At 33.0% G+C, this 13,871-nt stretch overlaps 1 protein-coding gene and 1 long non-coding RNA gene across 4 annotated transcripts; both read left to right on the top strand.

The window, feature by feature from the left end:
- Positions 1-1,429: 1,429 nt before the first annotated feature.
- Positions 1,430-4,291, top strand: LOC112719660 (uncharacterized). Its single transcript, XR_003161870.3, has 3 exons — positions 1,430-1,582; positions 1,674-1,728; positions 3,760-4,291. It is a non-coding gene; the product is annotated as an uncharacterized lncRNA (long non-coding RNA).
- A 1,238-nt stretch (positions 4,292-5,529) lies between these two features.
- Positions 5,530-13,476, top strand: LOC112747560 (uncharacterized). 3 transcript variants are annotated; one of them, XM_072218646.1, is made up of 11 exons: positions 5,554-5,992; positions 6,160-6,296; positions 6,398-8,269; positions 8,345-9,327; positions 9,403-9,489; positions 10,455-10,607; positions 10,854-11,017; positions 11,098-11,245; positions 11,663-11,785; positions 12,454-12,541; positions 12,990-13,476. In XM_072218646.1, the coding sequence occupies exons 3-11, from the start codon at positions 6,616-6,618 to the stop codon at positions 13,175-13,177; spliced, it is 3,588 nt and encodes a 1,195-aa protein (XP_072074747.1). In that variant the 5' UTR covers positions 5,554-5,992; positions 6,160-6,296; positions 6,398-6,615; the 3' UTR covers positions 13,178-13,476. The 3 variants fall into 3 exon arrangements, 2 of the variants coding, with proteins under 2 accessions (XP_025651424.1, XP_072074747.1); XM_025795639.2 differs by having other exon boundaries at positions 5,530-5,992; positions 6,398-9,327; XR_011873182.1 differs by lacking the exon at positions 10,854-11,017 and having other exon boundaries at positions 6,398-9,327.
- Positions 13,477-13,871: the final 395 nt, after the last annotated feature.

Genomic DNA, 13,871 nt, shown 5'->3' with positions numbered 1-13,871 from the left:
TATAGACATCAAATCAAAGATCCGAACGGTAAAATCAAAGAACCAGATGTGTAGAACACACTGTCAAAATTTGAACTCAATCCAACGGTTAATGAATCAGCAGCAACCAATTTACAGAGACAGCTTTGTGTGTATGCGAAAATAACTTTTTTTCTAGTGTTTGGTATTCTCCTTTAAAAAGGACCTCTCTCACTCAACCCTAACTCACCTCAGCCATTTCAACTATTCATAGATTTGGATACTAATATTTGGATTTTTTCTCTATATGTAGGAAGAAAGTCCAAAAATCCAACATTTTCATTTGTGTTAAAATAAATTTTTTCTATTATAAATCAAATAGAAGAATCCGATTTGCATATTTAAAAAAAAAATAATACAAAAACATAATTTTGAGAGTTAAATTTATATGTTTAAAAAAATCTAAAATAAAAAAAAGAATCCGACTCTCAAAGTTGTATGTTATAAAAAGAAAATTAAATGTTACAAGTCTCACCCTCATTGGTCTATTGAAAAGTCTAATTGTACATACACATTTATATCATCTTTTTTTTTTCTTTGGCATTTTATTTTATTTTTTTCTTCTCGTCATTTATTTCACAATATATTTTTTATTTTTTCTATTACTATACTTCTTTATCTTTCTTTAAATAATAATTATTTTGTTGATAAGTTTTCACATTTTTTTTACGTTATGGGTATGTCTAAAATGAGCACAATAATTATGTGCTTATTGAATGCACCATATTTATATATAACATTAGATTTAATTAGATAAAAATGAAAGGCTAATATGAAAGAAGAATATTAATGGACTCTAATAAATACAAAATATCCTAGTACATAATTAAATGCTTTAAATGACAATACTTTAATATGCAATACTTTAAATGGTAACGAAATCATTTATTCTTAAATAATTAAATATAAAACATATAAATACAAAAATATGAATATTTTTTATTCAATAAGATTAATTATCATATAATAAATTTTTATAATATTAAAAAATTATATTAAAATAAAATTTTAAACGGTAACATAAAAATATAAAATAATTAAAATTTTATTTTATATTATTGGACAAATAATTAGATTATTATATTCAAAAATTTATTAATTAACTAATTTTGTTAAGAATTTTATTATATAAAATAATTTTTCATAAAAAATGTAAACCCCGATAAATTAGTAGATAATTAGTCAATAAATTAGTTTATAATAAGGGAGATTAGAAATGTGAATATTATATTAAATTAGGATAGAGCTCATCAAAATGAGAATTTTGACACTAATTTTAAAAAAAACAGTCTAAAATTGAACCAAACAGGTCGAACCAGTTGAATCGAGCCCAAACCGGACCGTGGACCCAACCGGCCTAGCACTTAAAAAGGACCGAAGCCATCTCCTTTCTCCCATTCAACATAAACAGCGCTGAAAGCTCCAAGGAAGAAAAGGAGCGTCGAAACCTTACGGCAAACTTCAACCCGCCGTAGCTCTTCCGTCCGAGCTCCGATCATCGCACCGTTTGCAACTACACATTCACCGAGTCGAACTCTACGTTTCTACCAGAACAATTTCATAGGTAAGTCCTTAAATATTCTCAGCCACTCTTTTCCTCCAATTTTCGAAATATAGGAAGGGAAGTTGAATTTCTTTAATTTCTAATGTTTTAGGATCCAATTAACTTGAGGAAAATATTCACTCTTGCTTATGTGAAACTTGGGTAAGGTGAGGATATGATAATTTTATTTTAATTTTATTGAATTTGAGCTTTGAGTATTAAATTGGATATATATGTGTTATGAATGTGTATTAGGTTGTAAATAAATAATTAGAGCTTGAAATTGTGAACGTTGGAATTTTTGGTGAAGGCTCGGCTTAGTATTTTGTTGGGTTTGGAGCTGTGTTTGTTGTAAGAGAGAATTGATTTGGTCGTTACGTGAGAATCGACCAAGGTATGGTTTAGGTTTCATGCATTTAATATATAATGTTCTATGAAAACTTAGGCTAGATGACCATAGGATAAGTTAGAACGTATGTGAAAGTTGTGGTTTAGTGTTTTGTTATTAAATATGGATTGATATGGTATTGATTAGTTGAAAGATTAAGAAAATGTTAATCAATGAGTTGAGGACACAAATGTATAATTCATAAATTATGGTTTGATTGTGAGACTTGGCTTGTATATATAAGCAATTGTTGTTGGTGGTTTTGGCTAATTGTGATAATTGTGGATGTAAGTATGATGTTTATGGTGGATATGGTGTTGAGGAAATAGAATTTGTTGATATTAATATGTATATGTGAATGTATTGAGAGTATGAGAATTGTTGGAATGAGAAAAGAGGTTTTTGCAAGTTTTTCCAAAAAGTTGGTTTTTAGCTAAACTTCGGCAAGGTATAACTTGGCTTTCGGACCTTTAATTTGTTCCCAACTTGTTTTAAAATGAAAATTGGGTTCGTGATGTTTATGCCAATCGAAGAACAGATGAAAAATATTGCAAATTGAAGAAGTTATAGAGTTTAAAAGTTATGCTTGCAATCTATTCTGTTTTGGCAAATTTTGATTCTTCCTGCTACTGCAAGCTAGCTTCTGCATCAACTCTATTTTTTTTAAAGAAAGTACGCCCACGTGTACGCGTGGAGTGGATTTTTTGCGATGCGTACGCGACAAGTCCATGCGTGTGCGTAAGGGGTAAACAAGCATGTTCACGCGTACGCGTGACATGAAGATTTCATCTACGCGTACGCATGACGAGGTATGCGCGCGGGAGCTGCATTTTTACAATCCCACGTGTACGCGTGAGCCACGCGTACACGTGGCACATGTTCCAGCAAACATGATTTTTAAGGTTTTTAAAATCTATTTCAAGCTACTAAACCTCTATTTTCATTTCATTGGTCATAAATAATAGTGTTAAACTTGATAATCAGATGAAACTCGGAAATGAGGATAACTTGAAGATGAAGTAAAGTTGAAAAGTGATGAATTGATTATGAGAGATTATGGATAAGTCATATATGATACTTGACTGGATGTTCTGATGAAAGATTATATATGAAATTGGCTTGAATGATTTAATGATCTGAGATACGAGATTTCCTGGATAAAGTGTCGTGGCTTGCCACCACGTGTACCAGGTTGAAAGCTCGATACTCTGTTGACCCTACGACGTAAGTGTGACCGGGCACTATATAAATTCCCGGTAATGTTACCCCCATTGAGCAATATCGATTATTTGAGAAAAAGCTATGCATAGACTCTTGGGGATGCACGTCGAGGGACAATCTAAGTTCAATTCAGACTTGTCGGGTTGGCTAGATAACCGACAGATGAGCCTCATCATCCATAGGACAAGCATGCATCATATGCATATTACTTGAATTACTTGCTTGTGCTTTAATTGGGTGTGCCTAAATGTACTTGCCATGTTAAATGTATATATGTTACCTGCAGTATTTGTAACCTTCTTGTACTTGCCTTTATTTGTTTATTTGTTTGTGAAATGCATGATGGAGTTGGAGGTATGGAGGAATGGCAGTACGAGACTTAGATTTAGGACTAAGTTAAGTTAGGTTTAGATACTCTTAGAAAACCACCTTTTATGAATTCTGTTAATACTTTAAGCTCTATAATTTAAGTGTCGGTGTTCTAGGATTGCCTCTGACATTTCCAGGACCTTATCTATTATGTATGTGGCACCTTTACCATATTGAGAACCTCTGGTTCTCATTCCATACTATGTTGTTATTTTTTCAGATGCAGGTCAAGAGGCGCTTCTTTAGGCATCTGAACTCCTAAAGCGAAGTGGTTACTGGGTTATTTTGTTGTACAGTAATGTATATGTATGTACTTAGCATACTTTCCACATAACTTGTTCCTTTTGATCCTCTTAGAGGTTTATGGAGAGACAGAATTTTGTTTATGTACATTTGGATTTTGGATATATGTGTGTGTGTGTGTGTGTGTGTGTGTGTGTGTGTGTGTGTGTGTGAGTATTCTCCAGACAGCCTTGACTTAGGCTGAGTTGGGAGTTTGTTATTTTATATTTTTGACTCTCTATTCATATTTTTATTATTTTATATTTGATAGATATAATTTTTTCTTCACACGCAAATTATTTCGTTTCCAGAGCGTTGCGCTTTTTATTTCGCGACTTTGTTTTACCCATTTTTTTAAGGCTCCTAGTTTATTATATTCTTTCTGCTATTATATGTACATATTTTATTTTAGAAATCGTAGCGTCTCACCACCTCTTGTTACATCGTAGGTGTAATGCTTTATGTGGTAGGGTGTTACAAAAAATATTTCGAAAATATAATTTATTTAAAATATTATATATAATACATGAAAATATTAATTTTTTCATTTTTTTCAATTTTTTTTTAGAAAAACGGAATAAAATTAATATAAATCTAAATACATGCCTATTGCATTATATATTTACTTATATTAGTAAGACCTAAATTAATCAAACTTACGTAATTAAAAATATAAAACATATAAATATAAAAAAATAAAAGTATTGGGTTAAAAATTTTTTAAAAAAAGATAACCCAAATTTAAAAAAAAAACTATCCAAATAAATCTATTATCAATTATATTTAAAAATTTTAATCCAATTAGATAGTACTAATTTTTTAAGTTTTTTTATAAATTAATCAATGAAAATATAGTTTGATTAATACGAGTTAAATTCTGACAACAATGTGTTTGTATAAAATATAAAAAAATATATACTTTGTAGCAACGGAATTAAATGTGTAATAATAATAATAATAATAATAATAATAATAATAATAATAATAATAATAATAATATGCCTAAAAAAAGGAATGATTGGGAAAATTGCATAGGATACTTTCATGTTGTGACACTCCCAAGAGTTTCATATATATATGTATTAGAAATTTAGAAGGTGATTTTAGTTTTAGTTTGGTGCGTGTGAAGAGAAGGAAACAGCATAACTAATTCCGGGATTTTAGTTTGTTAGATAAAGTTATAGATATATTTTTTTTTAAATAAATTTTTTCAATTTTAGAAAAATATGATATCACGCTAGAGATAACAAACTTTGTTATTCATACCCTAAAAAATTTTATTTTTAAAGTTAATGAATTATAACTCAAATAATATAATCTTTTTATACTTATTCAAAAGTTGTGAATTTAAAATATTATTTATTTATTTATTATGTAAAAAATATTTTTTTATTTTTTTAAAAAATATAAATAATATAGTTTTTTATTAAAAATATTTTGTGTTTATTCATTATGTAAAAAATATTTTTTTAAAAAAATATAAATTATAACTTCTTAAAAAATAATTTTTAATTTTTTTATATTTTTAATTTTACTATTAAAAATTTATTAAATATATTAAAATATAAAAAATATTTTTTTTAATGACACCAAGCACAATATAATTGATGCCAGTAAGACAGAGATAGGATAAAAAATCGAACAAAAAATCTTTGTTTAAAAAAGCAATAAATAAATAAATAATAAAAAAAACAATATTTTAAAAACTGTGTTCAAACTTCAAATAATGAATGAGAGTTCACCACGTAAAAAAATAGAAGCAAGTGAGCTTGAATAAGATCCCAAAGCCTTCGTAATTTTTCTTTTTCTCTCTTCAATTTTCTTCTTTCCCTTTTCTTCTTCATTTTTAATATTTTCCCGCACAATTCTCGGCAATGTCTCTCTCCGACGGCACAGATTGAACCCTGCATGCGCAAGCCACGTTACTCTCTTTTTGTGGTTTTATTTTTTTTTTCAACAATTTCTCATAAGGAAAAAATATTCTGTCTCAATTTTCGATTCATCGATCCAACACCGTTTCGTTTTCTGTTTCTCTCTCAGAAGCCTCAATTCCACTCCCGATTCGATCACGGTTCGCTACAACTGCGAGCAATTTGAGAATTCGGTGGTGGAAAAACAGAGGTGGAAGAAGAACAGAGGAAAAAAAATACAGAGGCTATTCAAAGTTTGTGGTAATTTTTTAAATCTGAAGGGAAAAGTATTGAATTTTGAATGATTTATATTTTGATTTCTTGCATGCACTGCTAGAATTTTTTATTTTGTTCTCATTTTTATTTATTTGTTTATTAGTTTTTTTTTTTCTTGGTTGATCATGTTGGATTTTACAATGTTGATGAAGGTGTTAGAATTTGCTGATTCGGATTGTTGCTGCTGATCAAGGATTTGCTCAACAATTTTGCAGCAATTATTCTTTAGGTTATTGTAGTTGCTCTTCACCTCCATAAGAGTTAGTTACACGTGTGCTTATACAATAAGGTAAAGTTGGAGTTAGTTGGAATGTTTTTAACACTTTTTGTTGGTCTATCACTTCTTGGATTTTAAGTTGTCTACATGATCTATTCATTCTCTTGATGCAGTTTTCAGCTTCTCCAAAAGTGTCAGCTAGCATTTGGAATTGAATTTGTGATTGGATGTTATTAAACTTGTTGAGTTGAGAACTCAGATCTTAATAGGGTGGAAATTGTGCTTAAATTTTTTGAGTTGTTAAGCAATTGCTTAACTCCTTGGATTATTCTTATATAGCCATCATTCTGTAAGAAGAATTAGAAGCTTCATCGGTTGAGAAACTTTTATTATGATGCATAAGGCGGAGAACCTGTTAGTCAACAATCATGGGAGGGATCCTGGTTTCTCAAAGCCACACTTCCAGCCAGGATTTGCCACTGTTTCTAATAAATGTCAGGATCTACGTAGTAATATCAATAATAGGGCAGGGGAAGAATTTCCTGTGCAGTTTGTTAATGATGGAGTTGCTTCTAGAAGAATTCCTGTTCCTCGTGACATATCCCAAATGCGTGAAAATAGAGCAGCACAAAGTAGAGAAAATGGCGACGTCAAGTATGAGTGTCTTACTAATATTTTGGGGCTGAAGAAATTGGAATCTCAGAGGTCAGATGTAAGTGACCTTATATCTCTGAAAGAGCCAACTCATGAGATGGAGAATGGGGCTTCTGTCACTGTTGGTGAATTAATTGATGAGTGGGGTGATCATGGGACACGTGTGCCATCTGTTGTGCAGAATGGATCCATGCATTTGAATGGTCATGTTGGTTCAATTTTAGATGACTCTCGGAATGGGAGAATGAAGTTTCTGTGCAGCTTTGATGGAAAAATATTACCGAGGCCTAGTGATGGAAAACTCAGATATGTAGGGGGACAGACCCGCATGATATCCATTAAGAAGGATGTTTCGTGGGAAGAGCTTATGAAGAAGACTTTCGGTATTTGCAGCCAACCTCATACAATCAGATATCAACTTCCTGGGGAGGATCTCGATTCTCTGATATCTGTTTCGTCTGATGAGGATCTTCAACATATGATTGAGGAATACCAAGGGCTTGAAAGAAATGAAGGTTCACAAAGACTCAGAATATTTTTAATTCCCTTGGGTGAATCTGATGAGGCATGTTCATTCGTGGCAAGCACAATTCCACAGAGTGATCCTGATTACCAATATGTTGTTGCTGTGAATGGCATGCCAGGGCCTACTCTTAGAAATAGTGCTGGGCAGTGTTTGACAAATGAAGCAAGTCAATTGAATGCACCTGGTTTACAGAAAAATTCTCTCAATGCCTTTTATCCTGTGGAAGCCAGCAGTGGTATTCATGCTTTGAATGCAGATGGAAGTTTTAATGATTCTCTTAATATGCACAGATGCAACAATCAATCTCCACAAATTTCCTCTATTCGAATTAAGGGAGGAGGTTCAAGTATGGGTTATACACAGTTGCTTGGTAATAATTCATGCCAAGATAGTATTGAGAGCAATGCATCGTTTATTACTGCTCAGCTGCAACCTGAGAACTCCCCCATAAACCCTGCTGATCGCAGATACCCCCAACAAGTAACTTTGAATCTCTTAAATGAAAGTCTCCCCTGTCAACGTGATGATGTTTGTCCACCAAAGAAGCACATTGGAGGTCAATTTAGCAACTGCAGTCCTCACAAGGAATCTGTGACCCCTTCATATCTGGAAAATTCAAACTTTCAACAGGCTGAATCTAGTGGTACTAACAATCCCCCTTTTGGGTTGCTTCATTCATTTTCTGATCCACAGTTGCATGAGAGTTTAACAAGGTCTTGTTACTGCTCACAAGAAGGATCTGTCCTCTCTTTCTCCTTGAACCATGCAAAGGCTCAGCCATCTTCCATGTTACAGTCTAGTTTCTCACAAGGAAATCTTATTGAGCTCCAGCAAGATTCCAGTCTCCTTTATCCTCAATTACAAAGTAAGTTACCAAATAATATTGAGTCTTCTGAGTTGTATGGAAGGCAGGATTTGACATCATCTTCTCCATATTCAGAATCATCAGGAACGAATGGAATTCATAAAGATAGCATTTTAATTGGAAAAAAGTATCCTGTGCCTCAATCTGATGTAAATGGATCTAGCTTTATGGCGAAGCATGCTGAGAACAATTCTTTAACTTCAGAAAAAATCAATATAATTGAAGGAAAGAATCCTTTTGATGAAACAAATGGCAACTTTTATGAAGGGAAATCACTTGCTGCTCATCTGGGACACGTGACTGAATTGAATCTTCTGGATTCCTTCCCTGCTAATAAATTGAATGCCAAGATTAATATGCAAAAGGATTGGGAGCTAAGTTCTGAGGACATGAGCCAAAGTACTATAAATAGTAAGAAATATGCTGTTGCTGAAGGTATGAATGGTGGACAAGGATCTGATTTTGCATTGACAAGAAACATCAAGTTAAATGGTTCAGTGCCAACCTGTCGAGAAACCTCTTGCCACAAAAAATCTCTTGGTGATCTTACGTGTGAGCTGTCAACCGAACCTACTTCTTGTAAAGCTTCGCAAGTTCAACCTTCCATGAGTTGCCATGATGCCTGTTTTAATGAAATTTCAACTTTAAGCACTGCTTCTTTGTATCATGTACATCATAATGATCCCGGTCCTTGTTCAAATTCACCTACAAATGATCATCACATTCCAAACAACACTAATTTCCACAAAGTTCCTTCTTTTATTGATGACGACTTGATAACCAGTACTGACCAGATCTTTCCAGTTATTGGGGGGCACTTTGCTGGAAAGTCAAAACCTGGAGATGTCATGCCAGGACTATCAAAAAATTTAGGAAACTGTGATGGTGTTAATCAAACAAAACCATTTGGGCTTGTAGAAGATGTGACTGGTGTCGTTCCTCGAGTCATTCATTCTACATTTGCATCCATCCCCCCAATTGTGGATGTAAACGGATGTATGCCTGTATCCTTGTCTTGTACAGAGGGAGATAGCATCATCGCAGACTCTGAACCTGAGGTAGAAAAACTAAAATCAAATTGGATTTTTGGCTAGTCTCTTTCATATTTCTGAATATTTTTTCTTCATTTATAGGATTTTAAATACGATGAAGCTGACAAAAATGATTCCCTTTCTGACGCAATGATAGCAGAAATGGAAGCGAGCATCTATGGTCTGCAGGTATTTTCATCTCTGAAATATTCCTTTTTTGGTTTTCATTTTTTACAAGTTTCAAGATCAGAATCTGTGATTTATTAACATGCTACTTAAACCTTGCTACCTTCAAATACACTTTCACATCCATCTATGTATATAAAATATTCGTTTCTGATTCTTTTCTAGAGGATTTGTTTTTAGTTGAGCAACTTGAGAAATAATTGCTGTTATTGTTTTTCTTTAAAGTCAGAGTTAAATGGTCTATGGAGGGAAAAGAAAAGTGGAATGGGCCAACGACAGGAAAATTGTATCAAGAGCTGATTAATTGATAAAGTTTTAGGGTTGTTGAGACTTGAGAGGAAGTTAAGGAGGAGGGAGAAAGGGAAGTCAGCTAAAACCTAACATTTTGAGAGTTCGTGGGGTGCATAAGAGGGTCACTGGAACTATCTTTTCACAACTTTACTGTTCTTTATTTTGCATGGTTGCTTTAGCCAGGAAACTCCAACAAATACATACTTTTCTTAAACTAGCATTGATTTTTTCATTTCTGAACCAATTTTAATGCCTTTCATGATTAGAGTTTTATTAACACTTCCATGTTTGAACACTGTATTTTTTGTTTTGTCAATAGAAGAATAAATTTGTTATTGAGAGACAAAAGATACAATGTTGTGAATCATCTTTCAAAAGCTTAAACTATTGTGTAGAGGCACATGAATGACTTCATATCTGACAGACCTCCCCAATACTCAATAGCCTTTTTTGGGGTTGATACGTAGACAATATATAGGCCCATCTTATTGTGTGTTGAAATTAAACATGTCATATTGAAGAAGCGGTAATACCTTGCTGTGAGCTATCTCTCCTAAAAGCATGAGTTATTCATGTGCTTATCGCTGTTGCTAAGTAGTTTACATCTTCCTAATGCTTTTCTGCTTTACATAATATGGTTTTCCTATTGGCTATAACTGACTTGTATTATTATTCAGATAATAAAGAGTGCTGATCTTGAAGAACTTAAGGAGTTAGGATCTGGTACTTATGGAACTGTTTATCATGGAAAATGGCGGGGAAGTGATGTTGCTATAAAGAGGATTAAGAAGAGCTGTTTTGGAGGGAAACCTTCTGAACGAGAACGATTGGTGAGTCTATGATGGAAATTATTCTTGAATACTTGTTATGTATATCTATCATATGTTTTATATGTTTATCTCTGTTTTGCTGTTGGCAACCTGTCTTCATAGACTTACAAACAAACCCCTTAAGTTGCCAAAATCTCCAAGTTGCCTGTTGATTTTCCAAAATTTTTAAATTAGTTATAAGTGGAAATTGTAAAATCTTCAAAGAAAATCACTCTTTACATTGATTATGTTTCTTGGCTTGGTTAGACTAAAGATTTTTGGAGAGAGGCACAAATCCTTTCAAATCTTCACCATCCCAATGTTGTTGCATTTTATGGGATAGTACCAGATGCAGCTGGGGGAACATTGGCAACTGTAACCGAATATATGGTTAATGGTTCCCTACGGCATGTCCTCATCAGGAAAGATAGGTAGTTTATTTCTTACTTGTTCCTCTCAACGCCATTTTGTTTTTATAGTTGTTTATGCATATAGGGTCTTATTTCTGCAGATTACTAGATGACCGTAAAAGGCTAATAATTGCCATGGATGCGGCTTTTGGTATGGAATATTTGCACTCCAAAAACATTGTTCACTTTGATTTGAAGTGTGACAATTTGCTTGTCAATCTAAGGGATCCAGAACGACCCATATGCAAGGTAAGAATTCTATGAGCAAAATCTCATTCATTTCAAATAAAGTTAAGAGATAAAATGATAAAGCTTGTTCGACATGTAAAATGCTATGCTTCCTTTTTATTATTCAAATGAGCTTATAAGGGCTCCGAAAGTTAAAAGCAGATCTTGGAACCCAAAAGTAGAATTGGAACTTTGAATTCAAGCATATGATCTGGTTAATAATGATTAATGCAGGACAATGAGGATGCTTATAGTGATGACAAAAGGAAGACAAACTTTCCATAAAAACAGCTTAAATGCCAATATATAGTGATGAATCCATTTCTGTTGATGAATTCAATATCTGACAACTTTCTAAAGCTATAATTTATGAATTGGTGCGCCTAAGTTGACCATGTGTTTCCTTCAGCAACCTTTGTTGATCGGTTGTTTTCCCAGGTTGGAGATTTTGGATTATCAAGAATTAAGCGGAACACCCTGATATCTGGTGGTGTGCGAGGAACCCTTCCTTGGATGGCACCAGAGCTGTTGAATGGCAGTAGCAACAGGGTTTCTGAAAAGGTCAGTTGCATCATCTGTTGTTATATTGCATCTCACCAAAGCAACAATTAAGTCATTTGTCACTTTTTAAGATCAACTACATAGATCAAATGATGCTGTTGTAGTTATAATACTAGCAACTTTAAACTGAATCTTTATTATTGCCTTCTATAACATCTGTTGTTTTCAGAGTCTAGAACTGAGACGGGAATTGAAACTCAGTATTATGTTTAATAGTCAGAGACTGAAACTAAAAATTCAGTCTCAGAACACAAATTTCAGTCCCTTTTAGTACCTCCAGAAAGTGGAGACAGAAGGGACTGAAATTTTGGAGACTAGAAATTGAAACTTTAATAATATTTTTTTTCAAAAATACTATTATTTAACTTTTCAAATTCCAAATCTACCACTCAATTTTCATATTTATTTTAAATCAAACATGATATTGGACATAACTCGGTCCAATACATTCTACACCAAACACAATATAGAGACTTAATTTAGCCGTAGTCTCTTAGTCTCTGTCACTCAGTCTCCCTTCCAAACACAGCCCTAAGTCTTCAATGACTAAATCAAATTAAAAAAAGAAGCAGCAGAAATCCACTACTTTTTATGAATTTGATTATTTGAGCAACATTGAGAGTCAATGAATCTTTTGATGGCATTTAGATAGTGGATGAAATTTTCAGGTTGATGTCTTCTCATTCGGCATTTCAATGTGGGAGCTCTTGACTGGTGAGGAACCTTATGCAGATATGCATTATGGTGCCATTATTGGTAAGATTCATGCCCCTACAGTTTTTCTTTTCCAGAATAGTTAATGATGATCATTTTATGCAGTTTTGGAAGTTTATTTTCTTGATTCCTATGGCATGTCTTTCATACCATTGCTTTCTTGATATAGTTCTTTTGTAGAATTTCAAAGTTGAAAGGGTTGGACAAATTTATAGTAAACTTAACTTGCCAAACGTTATGCGTGACATTCACGCCTAGGCTTATTCAGAACCAAACTTCGAATTAATTATTTTTCTTTTTAGAGAATATAACAATCATTTTTTAGCTGTTCTTCGAGTCTAAAATGATTGTTTCCATTCTTCCTAGATATGATTATGATGGATTTGAAAGGAATGATATTACATATCTGCCACTGGAAAAATATGCTTTGTGAAATTGTGAGTTGTGACTAACTTCTTGGTCCGCTTGCATTTTGATGACATGCTTATAGGGGGGATTGTAAAGAACACTCTTAGACCACCTATTCCAGAACATTGTGATCCTGAATGGAAGAAACTCATGGAAGATTGTTGGTCGCGTGATCCTGAAAGTCGCCCATCGTTCACCGAGATAACTAACCGGTTACGATCTATGTATAAGGCGCTTCAAGCAAAAGGGGTTGTCAGGCACGACAGATAAGGCAGGCCTATTTTCTGCACTACCAAGACCTTCATTGGTTATTAGAAATAGGTGGCAAGTGTTTCTTGTCTTTCAGCTAGCTGTGAAATCTTAAACTAGCTTGTTCTTCTTGTAAAATGTGAGGTTGAGATCATGGTATAGTAGATTGTATCTGTCAATTTTCTGCTTGGTTCAGGATCTAAAACTCTACCAGCAGCATAGAGAGTAAAGATTAGGGAAGAGTAAGGTTGCTCTAGTGTAAATACAGAGACATGTGTCTTGTAAGATATGTTTTGTTAATGTGAGCTTCCTTTCTCTCCTGCCTTTTGGTCTTTCTCCCTTTTTTTTTTTTTTGGGGTGAGGATGCATATCAACTTTTAGGCTAATTTATTTTAGATATGAAAGAAGATTGTGTGTAATTTACCATAATAGATAATTGGTGTTTTTTTTTAACATGGATTTAATTTTTTTATTTTAAGTAACAAATTGGACTTTCGGTAAAAAAAAAAATATGAGGGTCAGATTTTATATTATGCAAATCGGAGGGTTTGATTTGTCTTTCAATTTGTGTTAAAATAATTTTTTTTCTCCTATAGTAAAGCAAATCACAAATCAAAAAGTTTGATTTGCACATTTAATTTTTTTAAGACTGAAATACAAATTTGAGGGTTTAGGGTTTAGAATCAGATTTATATATTTAAAAAAATTAAATCTG

This window comes from Arachis hypogaea, chromosome 2 (genome assembly GCF_003086295.3).
Source record: "Arachis hypogaea cultivar Tifrunner chromosome 2, arahy.Tifrunner.gnm2.J5K5, whole genome shotgun sequence".
Lineage (NCBI taxonomy): Eukaryota > Viridiplantae > Streptophyta > Magnoliopsida > Fabales > Fabaceae > Arachis > Arachis hypogaea.
The sequence above is the reverse complement of the archived record's forward strand: the minus strand, read 5'-3'. Positions and strand labels throughout refer to the sequence as shown.

Coding starts and splice junctions, on each gene's coding strand:
- LOC112747560 (XM_025795639.2), top strand. CDS start 6,616: ATGATGCATAAGGCGGAGAACCTGTTAGTCAACAATCATGGGAGGGAT. Junction 9,328..9,402: donor TCGCAGACTCTGAACCTGAG/GTAGAAAAACTA, acceptor CTTCATTTATAG/GATTTTAAATACGATGAAGC. Junction 10,608..10,853: donor CTTCTGAACGAGAACGATTG/GTGAGTCTATGA, acceptor TGGCTTGGTTAG/ACTAAAGATTTTTGGAGAGA.